Source organism: Oncorhynchus mykiss, chromosome 11, assembly GCF_013265735.2.
Source record: "Oncorhynchus mykiss isolate Arlee chromosome 11, USDA_OmykA_1.1, whole genome shotgun sequence".
Lineage (NCBI taxonomy): Eukaryota > Metazoa > Chordata > Actinopteri > Salmoniformes > Salmonidae > Oncorhynchus > Oncorhynchus mykiss.
In genome coordinates this window covers 15,434,326-15,457,928 of record NC_048575.1, presented here as the reverse complement: position 1 = coordinate 15,457,928, position 23,603 = coordinate 15,434,326, and the positions used below count along the sequence as shown (strand labels likewise).

The window sequence follows — 23,603 nt, the reverse complement described above, 5'->3', positions numbered from 1 at the left end:
TGTTGATTATTTTAATAACTCACCGATGAGAACTCTGCTATTTCCCTTCACTGGCATTGGTGTTCAACGTGTGTCTCTTTTTTTTCACAATGAGAAGCTCTCGAGAGTGATGCCCCAAGAAGGTATCTTTTATGTGTGACGTTTGATCTGCGGTTCTTTTTCAGAGACTTATTTGGTACTTGAAGGTTCATGACGTTATCACAGTAACTTTGAATGTCAGGCCACGAAAATTGCGATGGTTGGCTTTGAAAAAATATATACACCTCATGACCAAAGGTATGTGGACACATCTCATTCCCAAAATCCTGGGCATTAACATGGAGTTGGTCCCCTATAACAGCCTCCACTCTTCTGGGAAGGCTTTCTACTAGATGTTCAAACATTTCTGCAGGGAGTTACTTCCATTCAGCCATAAAAGCATTAGTGAGGCCAGGCACTGATGTTGGCTGATTAGGCCTGGCTCACTGTTGCAGCTTGGTAGTGAGTGTTGCAACCGAGGACAGACCATTTTTACACGCTAAGTGCTTCAGCACTCTGCAGTTCTGTTCTGTGAGCGTGTGTGGCCTACCACTTCAGGGCTGAGCCATTGCTGCTCCTAGACATTTCCACTTCGTAATAACAACACTTATTTGTTGAAGGTTGCATTCTATGACTGTGCCACGTTGAAAGTCTCTGAGGTCTTCAAGTAAGGCCATTCTACTGCCAATGTTTGTCTATGGAGATTGCATGGCTGTGTGCTGTCAGCAACTGGTGTGGCTGAAATAGCCGAATCCACTCATTTGAAAGGGGTGTCCACATACTTTTGTATATGTAGTGTATATTGTCACACCAGATAGGTGCAGTGAAATGTGTAGTTTTACAGGGTAGTAGTACAGCAACAAATTAGTGTTAAGTGGATCAAAACTGGATCAAATTAGGTTAAGTGGATCAAAACTGGATCAAATTAGGTTAAGTGGATCAAAACTGGATCAAATTAGGTTAAGTGGATCAAAACTGGATCAAATTAGTGTTAAGTGGATCAAAACTGAATCAAATTAGGTTAAGTGCATACTGACAGACTTTTCACATTGTCGGCTCAGGTATTCAAACCAGCAACCTTTCGGTTTCTGGCCCAACGCTGGGCTCCAGAGTGGCACAGCGGTCTAAGGCACTGCATCTCAGTGCTAGAGGCATCGCTACAGACCATGGTTCGATTCCAGGCTGTATCACCACAGGCCGTGATTGGGAGGCCATAGGGCGGCGCACAATTGGCCCAGTGTCATCCTGGTTAGGGTTTGGCTGGGGTAGGCCATCACTGTAAATAAGAATAGGTTCTTAACTGACTTGCCTAGTTAAATAAAGGTTAAATAAAAAATGTATTAAAAAAACACTCTAACTGCCAGACTACCTGGTGATGAACTAGAGCCTATGGGCCCTAATGTAATAACCGCTTACTTATTATATAGCAATATTTCTAATAACCTAATAAAATGAAACCAAATGTATATAAAATATCCCACACATTTATTTAGTCTGAAATATTCTCATATATTCTCACATTTTCATTGGATTGATAATAATATTGTAGGACCATAGGTATTTTACTTTACAGAAATGTCTTTATCAAGTGATTACTTTCATAGTTGCTAACATAATACAAATAACGAGTAATCCAATGACTGGTGAAATGTCAAAGGGAAAAGGAATACTGTGTAATGCCTGCTACAATGTAACAAACAGTCCTAAATGTTGGCTTGCTACAATGTGACATGACATTCAGCCTTTTCTGTGACATCAGTGATTTACTACATCACAGAGGTTTAATATCACACGTCACTTGCACTTTCATGACTGCATATTCTATACAACGATTTGGTATGGTGACAAACTAACATATTTCTGTATAGGAAATCGTTGTTTCTGTACACAGACAGAAATGCTGTCCCTCAGTCAAAGCCGCTTCACATGTCATTGGGGCGTATTCATTACGCCGAACCTGTTGCTAAACGTTTCTTAAACGGAAGCAAACGGAACGAAACGGGGCGGGACCTACCTGAATTTGTCTAATAGAAACGGTTGTTTTCGTTTCAAAAATGAAACGTTTTGCAACTGTTTGGACTAATGATTACACACTTTGCTTTGTAGCAAGCTACCCACAATGCAATGCTATGCTAGCTGGTTCTTAGCGGAGTAGCCAGAGAGCAGAAAACAACAACAACAAGGGTGAACGAGGCTCAACAACAGGCTAGCTACTAGCTAGGCCAGCTACATGGGTAGCGACAAAAACGACCAGGATTTATCAAACGCGATGTCCTTATCATCTAGACGTATATGTGAGTGATGTAATTTTAGGTTTGGACGAATCATATTTGCTGTTGCATATCGCTTTGTATTTACATTAATCTAACCCAGCTCGAGAGCAAGCTAACTAGCAATCGACGTCTCTCTATGTTCGAATATTTTCCGGCGGCAGCAGCGGTGCCATGAACAGTGGACTCCCAGCTTCAGCTGCTCCGCTCGGGGGTGTCGGAATACCCTGCGTCAAGGTGAAGTTCTGCCGATACTACGCAAAGGACAAGACTTGCTTTTATGGGGACGAGTGTCAGTTTTTGCACGAGGAACCGTCCATGGCAAACATGTCTCTTCACGGTGGAGGAAGCCCTGTCCCTTTATCCATGTCAGGAGGAGCCGTGACGGCAGCGGGGTATCCGCTTAGTGCACCCCCGGCCTGCCCGGTAGGGGTGGCGACCGTCACCAAAAAGAGCGACTCTCTTGGGTCTGCAGGCACGGCTCTGGATGGACAGCTGTTAACCAGTGAGTATGCTTGGTCTGTTCGACACGACAGGGCCTAGCACATCCTCATCGGTGGTTGTTGGTTTTGGGGCGTGTGAGTGGCTTTGTTAAAATTGAGCCCGGGGATTCTTTGAGGCCCCTGCCCCCAAAACGTGTTTTTCAAGCTACACAATCAAGCATACCTAATTAAAGTGTCGGAGCACTAAAGTTTTCATCCAGCGTCGACGCTTGAGCTCCTTCAAATAATGCATTTAGCTAACTGAGACAATTCAGTGTTTTGTATTTGACCGCTTCAAGACATGAGTGGGCAAATTCAGACAATCATTGGCTAACTTGTTAACTATCAAACTATGGCTAAACAACTTAGCCTAGCCATAATCAACTCTTGCAAAATCAAAGTTTGTGGCAAATTAACGTTTGCACAACTCTTGCAATAGCTACGTTAACGCGCTAGTTAATGCATCTATCTAATTAGCTAGTTAATGTGGAATAGTTTGGAAGCGAGATATTTTATCATTCTTGTCTTCATGCATGAGTAGGATGGCTAGCTAGCTTACATGCTAACCCAAAACAGCTGCTGCAGTGTTATTGAAGTCCCTTTATTTAGTAGCTAGTTAGCATAATTAACTAGCAACATATTGCAACCACCACACAGCTGTATGTGATATCATTGAACTATGCACAATGACACGTTTGATTGCAACGTGGATATTATCATTTTGAACACAAGTTGGCTAGCTAGCTGACTGGATATAGTTTAAGTGTTTACATCTTCTCAAGAAGCTTGCTGATTGGCTACTCATCTGTAACGGACCAGTCCTGCAAATGAAGACAGTCAACATTAGTTAAACGATTTTGCTTCACACAGCCATTTAATTAATGAGATTCTTGTTGACTCTTTAAGGGAGAAAGTGAGCTGTTCTTTAATTTAGATGTTTTCGACCATCAACTGGCCAAACAATACATTAGGCTGATAGTCTGTTTGGCATCGCTTGTCTCAGTCTCCATAATGTTTTCCAAACATTGAATAGGACATTTACCAGGACCATCCAGATCTTGTGCCTGTGTAGTAGAAGGGATGTCTGATTCTGAACCCCTCATCCCTGTCCTCTGCAGTCCCTGGTATGGAGGGTGGGACTGATGCTAATCTGACCAACTCCTACTTCAGCAGCAGCTTCATTGGGGTCAACGGCTTCGGGAGCCCCGCAGAGTCTAAATACTCAATGATGCAGGTATGACCAGCCTCAGAATGAAACTATATAGTACTGACTGAACAGATGCACTCAGGTGTTCCGGTACCAGCTTTAGATCTACGGTAAATGAGGAAATATGGGTCAATTACTGAATGATAGTGCTAATGTGGAAAAGGTGTTCTTCTTGTATGTTAATCAGAAAGTCTGGTTCAGTACTCATCCAAAGACAAGTAATTGCGTAGGCCTAGGTGCTTGTTTATTTCAATTGTGCATATATGTAGGTTATTTAATCTGTAATTCAACCATATTTATACACCTAAACAGAATTCCAAGACAATCAGCCAGTGATGCAGATACTAATGGGAATTATTTTGCTACAGACTAGTACCTTTTAAGAAAATCAGGATTGTTTGCTTTGCTAGGATATGTTAGCTAACTAAGAGAGTACACTTTTAAGCATCTGTGTTTTGTTTGTGATTGTTTTGTAGAGAATGACCAGCAGCAGCAGTTCTCCCAGTCTCCTTGATGATGGTGCAAAGAACTTTAGCCACAGCGCTCACGGTAAGAAGTTAGAACCCAGCACCTACAGAACACTTTATGTATCAGATCATTGACACTAATAACTGTAGAATTATAATTGAAGTAGTTTCTAACTCTTTGATTGGAACACCCATGACATCACTGACAGATCTATTCCATGGAACCCTGGCAGTTGGACCAGGTCAGAGTTGTGGGTCGATGGAAAACTCTCCGTGGACAACACAGTCTTCATTCCCTCTTCCTCTATGTCCTCTTCCTGATCCAGTTAGTTCTCCCATGTCCTCACTCTTCAGTGACTTTGGTGCTCTGAGCATATCACAAAGGAGAAAGGTAAGAGCACCACTACCCTGGGTCCTGGTGCAGTTATCAACCAAGGGTAATAGTTGGATTTTGAGGCGTTTATTGTGTTTTTTTAGGGCCTACTGTGGAAAATAGTTCAACTTAAACCCATCCGTGGTGGTTGGGTTGTGTGTTTTCTCTAGCTAATGTCATCCTTTCTCTGTTGGTTGTTTTATACATTCCCCTACGTATTTATTTGGACAGTGAAGCTAAAACGTTTAATTTGGCTCTGTACTCAAGCATTTTGGATTTGAGATCAAATGTTCTGAGGCAAAATGACAAAAAGTCACCTTTTTATTTGAGTGTGTTTTCATGTTTTGTTTATATTTAGAAATGGAGGTGTCATAGGTATTTGGAGAAATTTCATTTATAGTGTAATCAATTTTGTCAAGTTTAGTATTTGTTCCCATATTCTTAGCACGCAATGACTACATCAAGCTTGTGACTCTACAAACTTGTTGGATGCATTTGCAGTTTGTTTTGGTTATGTTTCGGATTATGTTGTGCCCAATAGAAATTAATGCTAAATAATGTATTGTCATTTTGAAGTCACTTTTATTGTAAATAATAATAGAATGTTTCTGAACACTTCTACATTAATGTGGATGCTACCAATATTACAGATAATCATGAATGAATTGTGATTAATGATCAGTGAGAGAGGCCCTTGTTATTGGTAATGGGGAGAGGTTAGTATGTTTTGGGGGCATGATCTTTGTGCATCTGCAGCTTTCTCACTCATCATTGTTCACGATTCATGGCAAAATCGATGCCATAACCAATTGCATTACTGCTAAAACCAGCTTTGATCGGTCTTAAATATCCCTAGTTGCATTCACTGAAATTGGCATATTTGTAAAAAAAAATAAGGACACACCTAAAATATTTCCATCTCTCCCACCTCAGCGCAAACCAGCTGATTTTTAGACTGGTAAATTGCTGAACCTGGTGCAATAGCTGGAAAATGCCAGTGCGCCAGATTTTACATGATGAAATTGCAAACTAATGTGCGTTTGACAGTTCCGCCTCCTTACGCCAGCTGAAAATAGAGCCCTATAAGTGAATTTATCCAATTAATAGTGACACCTTCAAATGGAGGGACTAGATGCTTTTATTTCTAAACGGTTAAACGGATGTGTATGAAAATACCCTCAAATAAAGTGACATTCTGTACTATCATCCATGGATGCAACTTTCACTGGGGACGTTCTGAAATGTTATTTTTGTCTCCCCGTGTTTTATTATTGAAATGTGATACAAAACGAGGCAATAGTGTGCTTTAGGACCATGCGGACACACGCCTCCGAGGGATTGGGCAGGCTGTTTGGAGGATTTATTCGACCGGATAAAAAAACTGATGTCCCCCCCCACTTCGAAAACTAAAGTTGCACCCCTGATGTCTACTCATATAAAACATTTGCGCTCAAATCCAAAATGCTGGAGTATAGAGCCAAATTAAAAGTTTGAGCTCCACTGTCCAAATAAATACATAGAGAAATGTATGTTTTCCAGTATGCGATGAAGCCAAAGCTGCTTACAAGGAAACAAACATTATACTAATACAATCTCTGATGAAGCAGAAAAACCTAATCTAATTCTAATATCATGCATCTCTCGCTCTTTCTCTCTCACGCTCTCGCTCGCTCTCCCAGGCTCCCAACCCTACAGCCAATGAGTTCATCCCTAAGGGGGTTCCCCGCATGGCCACTATGGTCCAGTCCAGTGTTCCAGCCTTCCCCTTGCCCCTCTTCCCCCACCCCAGCCTCAGCAGCTCCACCGCCGCTGCCCTAGCACCCGGTGAGCCATCCACTACAGAAACCACTTCATTCTCTGACTTAGAACCCACCAACCAAGGGGTTGTATTGCTTTCAGCCCTGCTCTCTTTTTGCACCATATCGTGGATATGTCAGGTTGAGTGAGTTTGCAGTGTAGAGGTTCTCTAATGATGTTACTTCCCATTGTTCTCCTGGAAAACAGGTGAATGGACTCCATACAATGGAGATGCTCTAGAAAAAACAGCAGACAATGTATTATTCAAGTAAATCCCCAGCATGATGAATTCCACCATAGTCAGTCACCCGTTAGAACAATGATTGGAGCCACCCCAATGAACTCTGTACCTCTGCTTAACCAATGTCCTCTCTGGTACCCCCCCTCTCCACAGGGATGTCTCTTTCTGCAGGGTCCTCCCCCCTCCACTCCCCCAAAATCACCCCCCACACCTCCCCTGCCCCTCGCCGGCGCAGCCACACCCCCAACCCCAACAACCCCAATCCAGCTAACTACATGGTGCCCACCAGTGTGTCTGACCAGGGGGCCCACATCATCCAGAAGGAGACGGTGGGGGGGACCACCTACTTCTACACCGACAACACCCCCGCTCCCATGGCCGGGATGGTACGTTCCATTTAGTTGCCTTTACTGACGGCATTGAAAATAAATTCCGCATTATCATCAGTGGACTGTCAGTTATGATTTCTCCATCAATAGGAAGTACAGTCGTTAAATGTGTTTTTGTGCAGGTGTTTCCTACCTACCACATCTACCCCCCCACTGCTCCCCACGTGGCCTACATGCAGCCCAAAGCCAACGCTCCGTCCTTCTTCATGGCTGATGAACTCCGACAGGTACCCCCCCGTCTCTAATTTGTCAGTATCCCTCTCTCTCTCTCTCTCTCTTCACCCCCCTGGTTCTTCTTGTCTGAAACCAACTTTCTGTTTCCCTTTTGGTCCCTTCTCTTTTTTGCCCTGTCTCCATGTTTGACTCTTTCTCTCTCATCTACCTGGTTCTGTTTGTCTGGCTCTGTTCTAATCCTCCAATCATACTGTGATGTCAGTGTTGATCTCTGATGTCATTTCCTATGGTTCCCTGTAGGAGCTGATAAACAGACATCTAATCACCATGGCTCAGATCGACCAGTCAGAGAACACCGGTAAAGCATTCCTTCCCTGATTGGCTGAATAGAGGTAGTGGAGGGGCTATTATTGGAGTTGTGGTCATTGTGGACAGTTGATATGGGTTCTGACGTTGTGGTCATTGTTGGACAGTTGATATGGGTTCTGACGTTGTGGTCATTGTTGGACAGTTGAAATGTGTTCTGACTGTATCGTTGTGTAGCTTCTGTTGCGGTCGATGTGGAGTTTCCTTGCTGGCTGAAAGTGATACTCGCAGCTGAGTCGTGTCTCTGTCTGTAGGATTCCTGACGACAGTTTACACACACACACACACACACACAAATAGTCACTGGTTGGTTTTATAGAACATTGTCAAGTTGTTCAACTATCAAAACTTAAGATGAAGATGAGTTTCAACTGATGTATTTGATGTAGACATTGTGTTTTGGTGTATATACGCTGTGTACACCCCCCTTTACCCTCAGAACAGCCTTAATTTGTCAGGGCAGGGACTCTACAAGGTATCAAGCATTCCACAGGGATGCTGGCCCATGTTGACTACAAGGTATCAAGCATTCCACAGGGATGCTGGCCCATGTTGACTCTACAAGGTATCAAGCATTCCACAGGGATGCTGGCCCATGTTGACTCTACAAGGTATCAAGCATTCCACAGGGATGCTGGCCCATGTTGACTCTACAAGGTATCAATCATTCCACAGGGATGCTGGCCCATGTTGACTCTACAAGGTATCAAGCGTTCCACAGGGATGCTGGCCCATGTTGACTCATTGCTTCCCACAGTTGTGTCAAGTTGGCTGGATGTCCTTCGGGTGGTGGACCATTCTTGATACACTTGGGAAACTTGAGCATGAAAAACCCAGCAGCGTTGCAGTTCTTGACACACTCAAACCGGTGCCAGGCACCTAGTACCATGCCCTGTTCAATGGCACTTAAATCTTTTGTCTTGTCCATTCACCCTCTGAATGAGACACATACACAATCCATGTCTCAATTGTCTCGAGGCTTAAAACTCCTTATTTAACCTGTCTCCTCCCCCTCATCTACACTTGTTAAAACAAGTGACATCAATGAGGGATGATAGGTTTCAGCTGATCAGTCTGTCAAGGAAAGAACAGGTGTTTGTAATGTTTTGTCCACTCTGTGTACGTGTGTTCTCATGATGTGTATCCCTGTCCCAGGTGTTCCCTCTGAGGTGGATAGCTACCACAGCCTGTTTCCCCTGGAGCCTGTCCCCCCTCCCAACCGCCTGCAGAAGACCAGCAACTTCAGCTACATCACTTCCTGCTACAAGGCCGTCAACAGCAAGGACGACCTGCCTTACTGCCTGAGGAGGGTACATGGTGAGACCACACACACTTTGCCTTCATGTCCTTGGGATTTTAAATTATCAGCCTTGATTGAAAATAAAATGATTCTTGAGTGGTCATGTTCTCTAAATGTCTTTCCTGTGTGTGTGTGTCCAGGTTTCAGGCTGGTGAACACCAAGTGTATGATGCTGGTGGACATGTGGAAGAAGATCCAGCACTCCAACTCTGTTACCCTGAGGGAGGTCTTCACCACCAAGGCCTTTGGAGACCACTGTGAGTTGTGTGTGGGGGTCTCTAAGTGTGTTTCCATTGGTTTTTGTTTCAGTGTATGTTTGATTCATAACCCCCACACTAACCTCCTGTTTCTCTCTCAGCGTTGGTGTTTTCCTATGACTTCCATGCGGGGGCAGAGACCATGTTTAGCAGGCACTTCAACGACCCCACTGCCGACTCCTACTTCACCAAGAGGAAGTGGGGTGAGTCTTTTTCCATCTCTCTCACACTGACCCCATGTACCCCCTCCACCGCTCTCATATTGACCCCAACGTACCCCCTCCACCGCTCTCATACTGACCCCAACGTACCCCCTCCACCGCTCTCATACTGACCCCAACGTACCCCCTCCACCGCTCTCATATTGACCCCATGTACCCCCTCCACCTCTCTCATACTGACCCCAACGTACCCCCTCCACCGCTCTCATATTGACCCCAACGTACCCCTCCACCGCTCTCATATTGACCCCAACGTACCCCCTCCACCGCTCTCATATTGACCCCAATGTACCCCCTCCACCGCTCTCATATTGACCCCAACGTACCCCCTCCACCGCTCTCATATTGACCCCAACGTACCCCCTCCACAACAGGTTCTCTGTGAGGCTAGCGGTGTCTCTGTGAGGCTAGCGGTGTCTCTGTGAGGTGACAGGTGCTAGCGGTGTCTCTGTGAGGTGACCGGTGCTAGCGGTGTCTCTGTGAGGTGACCGGTGCTAGCGGTGTCTCTGTGAGGTGATCGGTGCAAGCGGTGTCTCTGTGAGGTGACCGGTGCTAGCGGTGTCTCTGCGAGGCGACCGGTGCTAGCGGTGTCTCTGCGAGGCGACCGGTGCTAGCGGTGTCTCTGCGAGGCGACCGGTGCTAGCGGTGTCTCTGCGAGGCGACCGGTGCTAGCGGTGTCTCTGCGAGGCGACCGGTGCTAGCGGTGTCTCTGCGAGGCGACCGGTGCTAGCGGTGTCTCTGCGAGGCGACCGGTGCTAGCGGTGTCTCTGCGAGGCGACCGGTGCTAGCGGTGTCTCTACGAGGCGACCGGTGTCTCTGCGAGGCGACCGGTGTCTCTGCGAGGCGACCGGTGTCTCTGCGAGGCGACCGGTGTCTCTGCGAGGCGACCGGTGTCTCTGCGAGGCGACCGGTGCTAGCGGTGTCTCTGCGAGGCGACCGGTGCTAGCGGGGTCTCTGCGAGGCGACCGGTGCTAGCGGGGTCTCTGCGAGGCGACCGGTGCTAGCGGGGTCTCTGCGAGGCGACCGGTGCTAGCGGGGTCTCTGCGAGGCGACCGGTGCTAGCGGGGTCTCTGTGAGTGTGGTAAAGGGGTGTAGGGGGTGGATGTTTGTGGTGCCAGCACTGACAGTTGCTGGTCTGTGTGATAGTAGGGATGTCGTGTGTGTGTGTGGTTGCTGGTGTGCTCGTGCTGTAGTTGGGGTGGGGGGAAGCTGTGGCTGAAACTGATCCTGAGACAGGTGCTATAGCTACTAGGCAGGCCCAGAGGAAGCAGAGCCTCTCAGCCTCTCTGACCTCCATTGTAATTACTACTCTATATCACACTAACACCTCTCTCAAGTGTTCATTGTGTGTGTGTTGTATGTCTGTGACTACGTGTCTTGACATTTGGTTCCCAAGTGGTGCAGCGGTCTAAGGCACTACATCTTAGTGCTTGAGGCGTCACTACAGACACCCTGGTTCGAATCCAGGCTGTATCACAGCCGGCCGTGATTGGGAGTCCCATAGGGTGGTGCACAATTGATCCAGCATTGTACGCGTTTGTCCGGTGTAGGCTGTCATTATAAATAAGAATTTGTTCTTCTGACCTGCCTAGTTAAATAAACAAAACGGGTCTAGGAAGTCTATCCTTTTTATTTGAGAAGCCTCTATGTGTTTCTAATCGTGTGAGTCTGGTCCCCCCTGTAGGACAGCACGAGCCCCCACCACCCCGGCAGCACGCTGGTCTGCTTCCTGAGTCTCTGATCTGGGCCTACATTGTCCAGCTGAGCTCAGCTCTCAGAACCATCCACACTGCTGGCCTGGCCTGCAGGGTCATGGACCCCAGCAAGATCCTCATCACCGGCAAGACCAGGTAGACACACACACACCTTGCAGACACACACACACACATGCACACCTTGCAGGCACACATAATAGTGACCAAGGTTATGGATCCCAGCAAGGTCCATGTTTTCTGATACCAGGTAGAGACACAGATTTTTAATGTGACGCAGTGTGGTCAGGAACTGATAGCTACCTCGAACCAGTTCAGTGTTGCAGCTGCTGTCTCTGTGTTAGTCCTGAATTCCCACCATTTTTGCATTGCTTGATTGTGGGCAAGCTACGTGAAGTTCCCTGCTAGGGAACTGTGTATAAACCATTGTCTCTGCAGCCTCCTGATGCTTATCTGGTGGCTTATTTCCTGTACAGGAACAGTGAAAGCAGAAGCTCTGTATTAGTCCTGGCTTCCTTTTTTCATACTGCAGAATGTGGAGAAACCACACACACGCCACACACACACACGCCACACACACGCCACACACACACACGCCACACACACACACACCCCCACACACCACACACACCCCACACACACACACACCCCACACCCCCCCCCCCCCCCCCCCCCCCCCCACACACACACACACACACACACATCTCACCATGCCGTTTGTCCCTGCAGGTTACGGGTGAACTGTGTAGGGGTGTTTGATGTCTTAACGTTTGACAACAGTCAGACCAACCATGTGACCCTCATGCCACAGTACCAGGTACAGTAACCTCCCTGTCTGTCAGTCTGGCAGAACATAGCCTAGTTCTGATTCAGATGGACACATGGTTCTGTTCTGTACCCTGTTCGTGTGTGTGTCAATTTTCCTTCATGGTATTCCCATTCAAACCGGAAATGTGTATTTTGTCAAGTACTTTAGTGGCCACATTGTATCAGCCATTTTGTTAGCCACGGTTCTATTTTAGCATCTGCCACTGCCACACAGCTAGTTTGGAGATTAAAATGTGAGATTGGACATTGTCTACACTAGCTGTGGCAAGAGGTTGCATGTAGCCTGTACATGATAGTATGCAATTCAATGTATAGAAGCCATGCAGGTAAGTGATGACATCAGTTGAGTGAATATGGTAGACTGCTAGTGTAGTGATGACTGGTGTTGAGTGAATATGGTAGACTGCTAGTGTAGTGATGACTGGTGTTGAGTGAATATGGTAGACTGCTAGTGTAGTGATGACTGGTGTTGAGTGAATATGGTAGACTGCTAGTGTAGTGATGACTGGTGTTGAGTGAATATGGTAGACTGCTAGTGTAGTGATGACTGGTGTTGAGTGAATATGGTAGACTGCTAGTGTAGTGATGACTGGTGTTATGTGAATATGGTAGACTGCTAGTGTAGTAATGACTGGTGTTATGTGAATATGGTAGACTGCTAGTGTAGTGATGACTGGTGTTATGTGAATATGGTAGACTGCTAGTGTAGTGATGACTGGTGTTATGTGAATATGGTAGACTGCTAGTGTAGTGATGACTGGTGTCATGTGAATATGGTAGACTGCTAGTGTAGTGATGACTGGTGTTATGTGAATATGGTAGACTGCTAGTGTAGTGATGACTGGTGTTATGTGAATATGGTAGACTGCTAGTGTAGTGATGACTGGTGTTATGTGAATATGGTAGACTGCTAGTGTAGTGATGACTGGTGTTATGTGAATATGGTAGACTGCTAGTGTAGTGATGACTGGTGTTATGTGAATATGGTAGACTGCTAGTGTAGTGATGACTGGTGTTATGTGAATATGGTAGACTGCTAGTGTAGTGATGACTGGTGTTATGTGAATATGGTAGACTGCTAGTGTAGTGATGACTGGTGTTATGTGAATATGGTAGACTGCTAGTGTAGTGATGACTGGTGTTATGTGAATATGGTAGACTGCTAGTGTAGTGATGACTGGTGTTGAGAAGCAGACCTCACTCATTGTCCCTTTAATAACATGCTGTATGTAACTTTTTGTGCTGTAGTTTAGAAAATAAATACATGTGACTCTGGATGACAACATAATCATGTTTGTTTCCAATATTAGGGCTGCTCTCCTAAAGAGGTTAAATCAGCTTTGTTTCCTTGCCTCGTATCGCGATACTGGTGTCGTCCCGGACATAGTTTCATGTATGAATGAAGCCAGAGTTGATATGTCACTAACTGTCATTTTATTTAAAAAATGTATTTGAAGGAGCTTGGTTGGGAAATCTCAGGATACCAGATCCAGTTTTAAATCCTAGTGTGTGTCTGTTATACTTGGCTTTATGAGATGTTGACCTGATATTCTTTGAAATGGCCCCTCCCTGTAGTGTGTGTTTTTGTTAACCCGTTTCTCGTGTGTGTGTGTGTGTGTGTGTGTGTGTGTGTAGCAAGCGGACCTGATATCCCTGGGCAAGGTGGTGTTGGCCCTGGCCTGTAACTCTCTGGCTGGCATTCAGAGAGAGAACCTGCAGAAGGCCATGGAGCTAGTGTCAATCAACTACTCATCAGACCTCAAGAACCTCATCCTGTAAGACACCCACAGACAGAACCTGCACAAGGCTATGAAGCTGGTGTTAATCAACTGCTCACGCATCTGCAACAAACACTCACGTATGGCATCACATGTCCAACTCCAGTCCTCAAGGGCAGAGTGTCTGCAGGTTTTCACTCTTCCTTTCCACTTGATTGATGAATTAAAGGTCACTGCTGAGTAAGGAACTCCCCTCACCTGTTTTTTTTGGTCTTAATTGGACACTAATTGAAAGACGAGAACAAGAGCCTCAGACGTGACCCTCCAGGAATTGAGTTTGACGCTCCTGCGTTGTTAGTTTGGACTGACTGAAGTAATGCTGTCTGTGTTGTAGGTATCTGCTGACAGAACAGTCAAGGCTGCGAAGCGTCAATGACATCATGCCTATGATCGGAGCTCGCTTCTACACACAGCTGGACGCATCACAGATGAGGAATGATGTCATCGAGGAGGACCTTGCCAAGGTACACACACTGTTGGGTCATGGAGTTCAACAGTAGCTAAGTTTTCATCCAATTGGTGACAGATTTTCATGTGAATATTCTCAAATCTGCATACACACAATATGCTAATTTTCCCACCAGAGATGCTTCCATCAAATTGACTTGTTGATGATAAAAGGCTGTGCGTGAGGACGTAATTCAAATAACTTTTGCACTTACATTCTTGCAAGTTAAATGGATTTCCATCTCATTTTCTACTTTACAGATGGGTTTTGTCATAAATGTTGCGTTTATATAGCAAATGTGCCCACTCTGGTGTTGGTATGTGTGCTCTAGCCAACAGCTGGCAGATACAGTGAAGGTAGACTACCTACATGATGAGATTGTTATGGACAAAAGAGTATTATTCTGTGAAATGGCAGCCAAGCATCGATCATCATGCCACCAGAGTAGGACCCTGGATATTTATTGGGAAGGAGCGTCAAGCCTTCCCCACCCTGTGAAGTTAATCAGAAGTTGATCTGTAGCCTAATAAACGGAATGGTTTTCTGAGTTGTAGTGGGAGGGCCACACACCATGTCATCGTGTGACTCCAAGTTGACTTTGATATGATGGTTAGTTATTAAATCAGTATTTGCTCATAAAGGCAATTCCCCGCCATTTCTTGCATAATTAATTTGACTGACGTAGAGATCCCACCTTGTCAAGCATATTTAGTATTGTCTGTTTCCATCAGGCCTGTCGTGACACTCTTTTCCCCCGTCATGTACTTCACTCACATACGCATCAAACGGCTGTGTGTGTTTTTGTGACCTCTGCTCTGTAGAAGGCGTGGTGAAGGGAAGGTGGCAAGGGTGAGGAAGGAGAGGGGTGTGGAGATACAGGGGGTGGGCTGTGGTCCCTCTGTCCACTCTACAGCTTCTGCTTTCCTCTTCTGCCCCCCCCCCCCCCCCCCCCCCCCCCCCCCTTCAGTTTTGTTTTGGTGCTTGTATCAGGGAAGAGAGGAGTGACTATGTCCTGTGTGAGCGGTTCTGCTGCCATCTTTAGCATTAAACAGGAAATGCCACCTCTTCATTCTATGAGTTGTGTCTGTGCTTAGAGACATGTTACTCCCTTGGTGTGGGGTTCCTGTTCAGATGGGTTTCTGGTTGTATTTTTATCCACATTAACCTTCATGCTTTTACACGTACTTCTCCTTCCTTACATACAACACAGATAAGCACCACTGTGTCAAATTGTGTAGAACAGGAAATGGTGTGTGTGTGTTCATGCTCTCTGTGGGTTTGCATTGATGGTGACTTATTTAAAGGAACAATCTGCAGTTCAAAATATAAAAAAGTGCCCCCCCCCCCTTCTGTTTTGGAAAATAGTTGAAGGATAGGACTGGAGAAATGTAACCACTCTCAAATTCATTGATTTAGCTATGGATGCAAGGACTGACTGTCCGTGAGATCACAATTACTATAATAATATTTAGCAGACACTTTAACCAAAGTGACTTAGTCATTGACTTAGTCATGTGTGCATACATTTTACATATGGGTGGTCCCAGGAATCGAACCCACTATCCTGGTGTTACAAATGCCATGCTCTACCAACTGAGCCATAAAGATTTGATCAAAATATTGAGGCTATATTTATACTTTATATTCTTCAAGAATCAATGGGTATATACCGTTTCATTTAAAAGTCCAAAAATGTATTGCAGATGGCCTGGTTAACTCCAGTAAAGTAATATACACTGAGTGCACAAAACATTAGGAACACCTGCTCTTTCCATGACAGACTGACCAGGTGAATCCAGGTGAAAGCTATGACCCCTTATTGAGGTCACTTGTTAAATCCACTTCAATCGGAGTAGAGGAAGGGGAGGAGATGGGTTAAAGAAGGACTTTTAGGCCTTGGATTATGCCCTGACAACTTGAGGTTGTTTTGAGGGCAGAAAGGGAGGGTGCTTCTTGATATTAGGAATGTTTTGTACTCGGTGTATAAATAATACTACCACCTACAGTTGAAAATAATACATTTTGGACTTAACATCAATGGTACATTTGACCCATTGTGTTGTGTTTCTAGGAGTATGATATTTGACGAATCAAGTTGTTTTATATCTGTTGTAGGAGGTCCAGAATGGTCGTCTCTTCCGTCTGTTGGCTAAACTGGGCACCATCAACGAGAGGCCAGAGTAAGTACTTGTATCTCTCTGAAGTAAATGTTTCACATCGACCAATTGACTCTCCCTTCATTCCACACTTCTACAAGCTCTCTTCACTTGTAGGTGTCTAACTCTGTGTGTCTCTGTGTGTCTCTGTGTGCCAGGTTTCAGAAGGACCGTACGTGGTCGGAAACGGGGGACCGGTACCTGCTGAAACTGTTCAGAGACCACCTGTTCCATCAGGTGACGGAGTCTGGGACCCCCTGGATAGACCTCAGCCACATCGTCTCCTGCCTCAACAAAGTATGTCGCCTCCTCCTGCTTCTCTTCCTGTATTTCTCTCTTTCTCCCTCGTTCTATCTTTCTGCCTCTCTTCTCTGGGTCGTTCTCACCCTTCTTTCTGTCTTTTACTCAGTGCTCTTTTCGTCACCCATCCCTCATCTCTTTTCTCATTCTCTTCTCTCATTTCCATTTCATTCCCTTCTCCCTTGTGCCTTTCACTCACTCACTCACTCACTCACTCACTCACTCACTCCACCAACCCTCCCTCCTCTCCACTCAAACACTCACCCTCCCTCTACTCATCCCCCTTCTCTCCACTATCCACTCACCCTCCCTCTTCTGCACTCACTCTCCACTCACTCACGCTCCACTCACCCTCCCTCTTCTGCACTCACTCACACTCCTCTCACTCACCCTCTCTTCCTCCTCTCACCCTCCCTCACTCTCCACTCACTCACCCTCTGTCCTCTCCACTCACCCTCCCTCCTCTGCACTCAGCCTCCCTCCCTCCCTCACTCCACTCACACTCTTCTCTCCACTCACCCTCTGTCCTCTCCTCACTGTCCTCACCCTCCTCTCACCCTCTTCTCCACTCACCCTCCCTCCTCACTCCTCTTCACTCACTCTCCTCTCACCCTCCTCTCCCACACTTCTCCTCACCACTCACCCACTTGTTCTCCTCTCCCTCCAATTTCCCTCCCTCTGTTTCAATCACTCACACACTCCCCACCCACCCTCCCTCCTCTCCACTCACCCTCTTCTTGTCCTCACCACTCACCCACTTCTCCTCTCCACTCACCCTCCTCTCCCGTCTCTCTGTGTAGCTGGACTACCAGTCTAGCAGTACTTATCGCTCTCTGTCTCTCTCTGTAGCTGGACTACCAGTCTGAGTATTTATCTCTCTCTGTCTCTCTCTTCTCTCTGTGTAGCTGGACTACCAGTCTAGCAGTACTTATCGCTCTCTGTGTAGCTGGACTACCAGTCTAGCAGTACTTATCTCTCTCTGTCTCTTGTCTCTCTGTGTAGCTGGACTACCAGCCTAGCAGTACTTATCTCTCTCTGTCTCTCTGTGTAGCTGGACTACCAGCCTAGCAGTACTTATCTCTCTCTGTCTCTCTGTGTAGCTGGACTACCAGTCTAGCAGAACTTATTTCTCTTGTCTCTCTGTGTAGCTGGACTACCAGTCTATCAGTACTTATTTCTCTTGTCTCTCTGTGTAGCTGGACTACCAGTCTAGCAGTACTTATCTGTCTCTCTCTCCCGTCTCTCTGTGTAGCTGGACGCGGGCGTGCCTGAGAAGATAAACCTGGTATCTCGTGATGAGAAGAGTGTTCTGGTGGTGACCTACTCAGACCTGAAGCGCTGCTTCGACAGTACCTTCCAGGAGTTGCAGCAGGCGGCTGCCACTGGCCCCCTGTAGCGCCCCTGCCGCCCCCCACACACAGGCAGCGGGGTGGGACTGCCTGAACCCTGAACCTGAAAGCACATTATTGCACTACATCGGAGGACCAGGCGCATAGTGATGACATCATCAGAGGGGGCGGGACTTGCTGAATCAGTCACATACACTGTCTTAGCAACCAGGATCATTTTTTTGTTGTTTTCCTAAAAACCCAGCAGCTGCCACTACAAATAGTGGACAGAAACGGAAGCTGTGACGATGACAACAAGGATGATGAACACTGCATTATTTTATTTTAGAACTGGGGAACAAAACGGATACTAAAAAAATAAACCAACCACGTGGTATTGAACTTTTTCCTGCTTTTTTTTCTGTGAAGGATTCACTATTTGACTTTTAATGAATGTGTGAGTGGCCTACGAGATGCAGCTCCAGACAGCTGAAGTCAGACACACACCGACACAGACTGAGAACTGAATATAAATCAGGCTTTCTACTGCGTGTCTCTGCTGGAGACCACACCCCTTCATACCAACACATTAAGAGACGGGACAGACCACTGGATGCTTTCTAAGGGGGTGGTCAAAGAACCCATTCATGAAATGGGCCGGTCCAAGTCAGCCTTAGTTGTCGGTTCTCACTCAGAAAGGACAACCCACTGAGTTTTGGAGTAGGCTGTGGGTTGGGATGGGGACTCTGTTGAAACAGACCATTGAGGGGTGTGTTGTGTTTGTTAGAGCAGAGTCAGGCAGGCCAGGCAGCCCCTCCTTTATTGCTCAATGATGGACACTATTGTGGAAAATGTTGTGACACAAATTATGAACTCGGGGGATGGAACTGTTTTGTCAGCTCTGGGGTAGAACCCATGGATTGGGCATAACTAGAGAATGGAGCCAGTTCTGCCTCAATTATTTTCTTTGCTGCCTCCCTCCCTCTTTCTCTCTCCCCTGAAGGGTCCCTCCCTCCCTATTTTTCTCTCCCCTGAAGGGTCCCTCTTTCTCCCTCTCCTGAAGGGTCCCTCCCTCTGTCTTTCTCCCTCCCCTGAAGGGTCCCTCTTTCTCCCTCTCCTGAAGGGTCCCTCCCTCTGTCTTTCTCCCTCTCCTGAAGGGTCCCTCCCTCCATCTTTCTCCCTCCCCTGAAGGGTCCCTCCCTCCGTCTTTCTCCCTCTCCTGAAGGGTCCCTCCCGCCGTATTTTTCCCTCCCCTGAAGGGTCCCTCCCTCCATCTTTCTCCCTCTCCTGAAGGGTCCCTCCCTCCGTCTTTCTCCCTCTCCTGAAGGGTCCCTGGTGACCTCTTCATTTGAGAATACGTTATGCTTTTTGTGATGATTCTTTCTAGCTGGTTCTTCTCACTTTACTCTGCTGTTGTGCAGTGATGCATGATGGGACATGGAAGGGACAGTCTTTCTGCCTCAACACAAATGTTTTTCTGTGGACCAATTTGGGGGGGGGGGCAAGGAACGGGGGTGAAGTGGATTGTAGGAAGGGGTTTTGAATAATTTTAAGAAAATGTCTTTTTTTTATTTGACCTTTTAAGATCATGTGACACAAAACATGCTGGAGACACCGAGCAGCGATGACCAGGAGTCACCTTTCACCTTTGACCCCTTCCGGAGGTCCCCTGGGTTTTTCCCCCTGCAGTGTGCTCTCATTCACACCCTCTCATGGCTTTAAAAATAATGGATTGGCATAAGAGAGATGATGGAAACTCCAACCCATGCTTATACCAATCCAATGCCTTTGAATTCATAATGGATAGTGAAGGAGTGTACATCAGGGAGAAGGATAGAGAATTGGTAAGGGGGGTGGGTGGTGGCTGTTGCACTCAGAAGCAAGGATCTATTCAGAAGGGTGAAACACTCAAAGCGTTTTAGAAATGTATTATATAGATCATACCAAGACTTCTAGTCACATGAGAAGATCTATTCTATACATCACAGTTCTATGTGCAACATTCAACCCTATTGAATAGACCCTCTGGATGGTTTGGAATTCTCTCAGGACAATGGACAGCTGCAGGGGCCCAATGACTGAATGTGTTTGGCCGTCATTGGTCGCCCTTTATCCAGTCAGATCGGTGTGGGCGGGACTCTTAAGTGTGGGGTGGGTTGGGTGGGGTGGGGTGGGGTGGGGGGAAATTGTGAGGAGAGGGATGCTCCTAAGCACAGATCTAGCATCAGTTTACCGTAGTCCAGTCTTACCTGAACTACTAGGGGGATGACAACATATCTGACCCTATGTCAGTTGTTAGGGGCATCCATGAGGTGAGCTGTGAGTTGGCTATGTTAGAATCATGTACTGTTTCCTGTTTTTAGTGACATGATCAAGACCGAAAGCATATTTGGTGAATGTGGTGCTTAGACCCCTATCTTTAAACCAATCTCTTCCACACACCCATACCAACACACAGCCATCACTATCCTCACATGTCAACGTTTATCATATCACCATCATGACACACACTCCAGTAATACTAGCGCTAGTGATGCGCGGGTCAGCTGTTTGTTCACCCGCACCCCCAACAACCCGACTATATGTGATAGTGGAAATCTGAGGGCTGCATCCAACCCTAACCCGCTAATATAGAAAAGGCTCTGTTCGCTTTTCTCTTGAACATTTATTGAACAATGATGTTTTTCTTCAACATTTCATCAATTTATTGACTATTTTGGCCTAATGTTTTGCTGAAACAAATGTGAAACAATAGCCTAAATTGACACCTTTTGCGAAACAAAATGTGAAACAATAAATGGATATATTTTAGGCCGACTGCCTGTGGGCTAATAGCCTCTACCAGCATATGAATTAAATTAAACATCTGATGAAGTGTGTGGGTGTATGTATTTCTTTTTACTATTTTCTATGGCTTAGAAAATAAATACACTATTACACAAAATAACGTTTAGAAAACCAAAGTAGCCACTGTCCAGTTGGAACTGTAACGGCCTACTTTCGTCGTTCTTTTGCAGCACTGTTGGGAAATAAAATAGCGCCCTCTGTGCTAGGTTAGTTGGCACGTGGAGCCTGCAGTTAGGCCCTGAAGCTTAGGTTTACACACTCATTTTTCTAATTAAATAAAAAACTCAATGTAGCCTGGAGTTACACAATTAAACATGTACAGATTTTTTTAAATTCTTTTTTTCCCCCTTCACTTTATTCCACCTGCCACCCACCCACCCTTCATCCACCCACCCACCCTTCAAGCACACAATATTTCAGGACCCTAAAACCCTTGCCCTGCGGATATAACCGTGCGGGGTATGAGTCAACCCGTGCATCACTAACTTACTGCCTCTCTCCCCACACACACACACACACACACCTCCCCCCACACACACCTCTCCCCCCACACACACACCTCCATCACCATCTTAGTATGTTTTATGCCCCTCTTGTGTTTGACTAAAATGTTGTAATATTTGTGTGTACAGCAGTATTTTAATAAAGAATACCAAAACATAGTGTGTTTGTCTTCTAGGTTCATGCTGGTGAGAAAATAGGATTGTGTTGTCAGTCAGTTTGCTAAGTGTGGTAACTCTTCTTAAACATTGTAAATGTTTTGAGTACATGCACGTGTCAGTTAGCCACTGAGTTCTTTGCACTATCATTCATGTTATATAGAACCTCTACACCATAGCTCTGCATAGATTGGAATGGTTGGACATTCAGCACCAGTCAAAGTCTGGACACCTACTCATTCAAGAGTTTTTTTTATTTTCTTTTTACTATTTTCTACATTGTAGATTAATAGTGAAGACCTCAGACTATGTAATCATTGAATCATGTAGTAACCCCAAAAAGTGTTACATCAAAATATTTTAGATTATTCAAAGTAGCCACCCTTTTCCTTGATATGACAGCTTTGCACACTTGGTATTCTCTCGACCAGCTTCACCTGGAATGCTTTTCCAACAGTCTTGAAGGAGTTCCCACATATGCTGAGAACTTGTTGATGTTGACAGTTGATGTTGAGATGTGTCTGTTACTTGAACTGTGAAGCATTTATTTGGGCTGCAATTTCTGAGGCTGGTAACTCTAATGAACTTATCCTCTGCAGCAAAGGTAACGCTGGGTCTTCCTTTCCTGTGACGGTCCTCATGAGAGCCAGTTTCATCATAGCGCTTGATGGTTTTTGCGACTGCACTTGAATAAACTTTTTTCCGGATTGACTGACCTTCATGTGTTAAAGTAATGATGGACTCATTACTCTTTGCTTGTTTCAAGCTGTCCTTGCCATAATATGGACCTGGTCTTTTACCAAATAGGGTTATCTTCTGTTTACCACCCCTACCTTTTCCAACACAACTGATTGGATGAAATGCATGAACAAAAATAAATTCCACAAATAATCTTTTAACAAGGCACACCTGTTAATTGAAATGCATTCCAGATGACTACCTCATGAAGCTGGTTGAGAGAATGCCAAGAGTGTGCAAAGGGTGGCTATTTATATAAAATATATTTTGATTTGTTTAACACTTTTTGGTTACAACATAATTCCATATGTGTTATTTCATGGGTTTGATGTCACTATTCTACAATGTAGAAAATAGTAAATATAAAGGAAAACCTTTGAGATGGGGTGTCCAAATGTTTGACTGCTACTGTACATAAATTGATTTAATAATCATTGACTGCAATTGAGCCTATATTTTTCTGCGGCTTTCCTTGACATAATCTCATGAGGTTAACATATTGTAAATAAATAGCTAAAACACTGATCCATAGTTTCCAATGAATAAATTCTTCCAGCATACAAGTGTGTAGGAACATCATGGTCATCATCAGGGAATGATGGAGTGATGTAGACAGGGAAAAGGGAATGATGGAGTGATATAGACAGGGAAAAGGGAATGATGGAGTGATATAGACAGGGAAAAGGGAAAAGGGAATGATGGAGTGATATAGACAGGGAAAAGGGAATGATGGAGTGATATAGACAGGGAAAAGGGAATGATGGTGAGATAAGTGGCAGGGTAAAGGAGTGATAGAGTAGTTAGAGGGGGGTAAAGGACTGATGGAGTAGTTAGAGGCATGGTAAAGGACTGATGGAGTAGTTAGAGGGGGGTAAAGGACTGATGGAGTAGTTAGAGGGAGGGATAAAGGACTGATGGAGTAGATAGAGGGAGGGATAAAGGACTAATGGAGTAGATAGAGGGAGGGATGAAGGACTGATGGAGTAGTTAGAGGGAGGGGTAAAGGACTGATGGAGTAGATAGAGGGACGAGGAAAGGACTGATGGAGTAGTTAGAGGGAGGGGTAAAGGACTGATAGAGTAGTTAGAGGGACGAGGAAAGGACTGATGGAGTAGTTAGAGGGAGGGGTAAAGGACTGATAGAGTAGTTAGAGGGAGGGATAAAGGACTGATGGAGTAGTTAAAGGGAGGGATAAATGACTGATGGAGTAGATAGAGGGAGGGATAAAGGACTGATGGAGTAGATAG

The 23,603-nt window shown here is 45.6% G+C and overlaps 2 protein-coding genes across 3 annotated transcripts in view; one reads left to right on the top strand and one right to left on the bottom strand.

The window, feature by feature from the left end:
• LOC110535338 (fms related receptor tyrosine kinase 3) overlaps positions 1-23,603 on the bottom strand; it is a 102,563-nt gene that overhangs the window by 20,294 nt on the left and 58,666 nt on the right. Inside the window, 1 exon segment of the mRNA XM_036936644.1 lies at positions 18,138-18,236. Within this exon segment, the coding sequence (XP_036792539.1) occupies positions 18,138-18,236 (99 nt within the window).
• Positions 2,018-18,514, top strand: pan3 (poly(A) specific ribonuclease subunit PAN3). Of its 2 annotated transcripts, none has more exons than XM_036934989.1 (19): positions 2,018-2,312; positions 2,456-2,793; positions 3,889-4,004; positions 4,454-4,526; positions 4,654-4,835; positions 6,497-6,641; positions 7,009-7,241; positions 7,367-7,471; positions 7,719-7,776; positions 8,940-9,101; positions 9,225-9,341; positions 9,443-9,544; positions 11,247-11,412; positions 12,004-12,091; positions 13,738-13,877; positions 14,215-14,344; positions 16,444-16,508; positions 16,643-16,781; positions 18,037-18,514. In XM_036934989.1, exons 2-19 carry the CDS (start codon positions 2,463-2,465, stop codon positions 18,178-18,180), a joined length of 2,496 nt encoding a protein of 831 aa, XP_036790884.1. In that variant the 5' UTR covers positions 2,018-2,312; positions 2,456-2,462; the 3' UTR covers positions 18,181-18,514. The 2 variants fall into 2 exon arrangements, with proteins under 2 accessions (XP_036790884.1, XP_036790883.1); XM_036934988.1 differs by having other exon boundaries at positions 2,024-2,312; positions 2,453-2,793.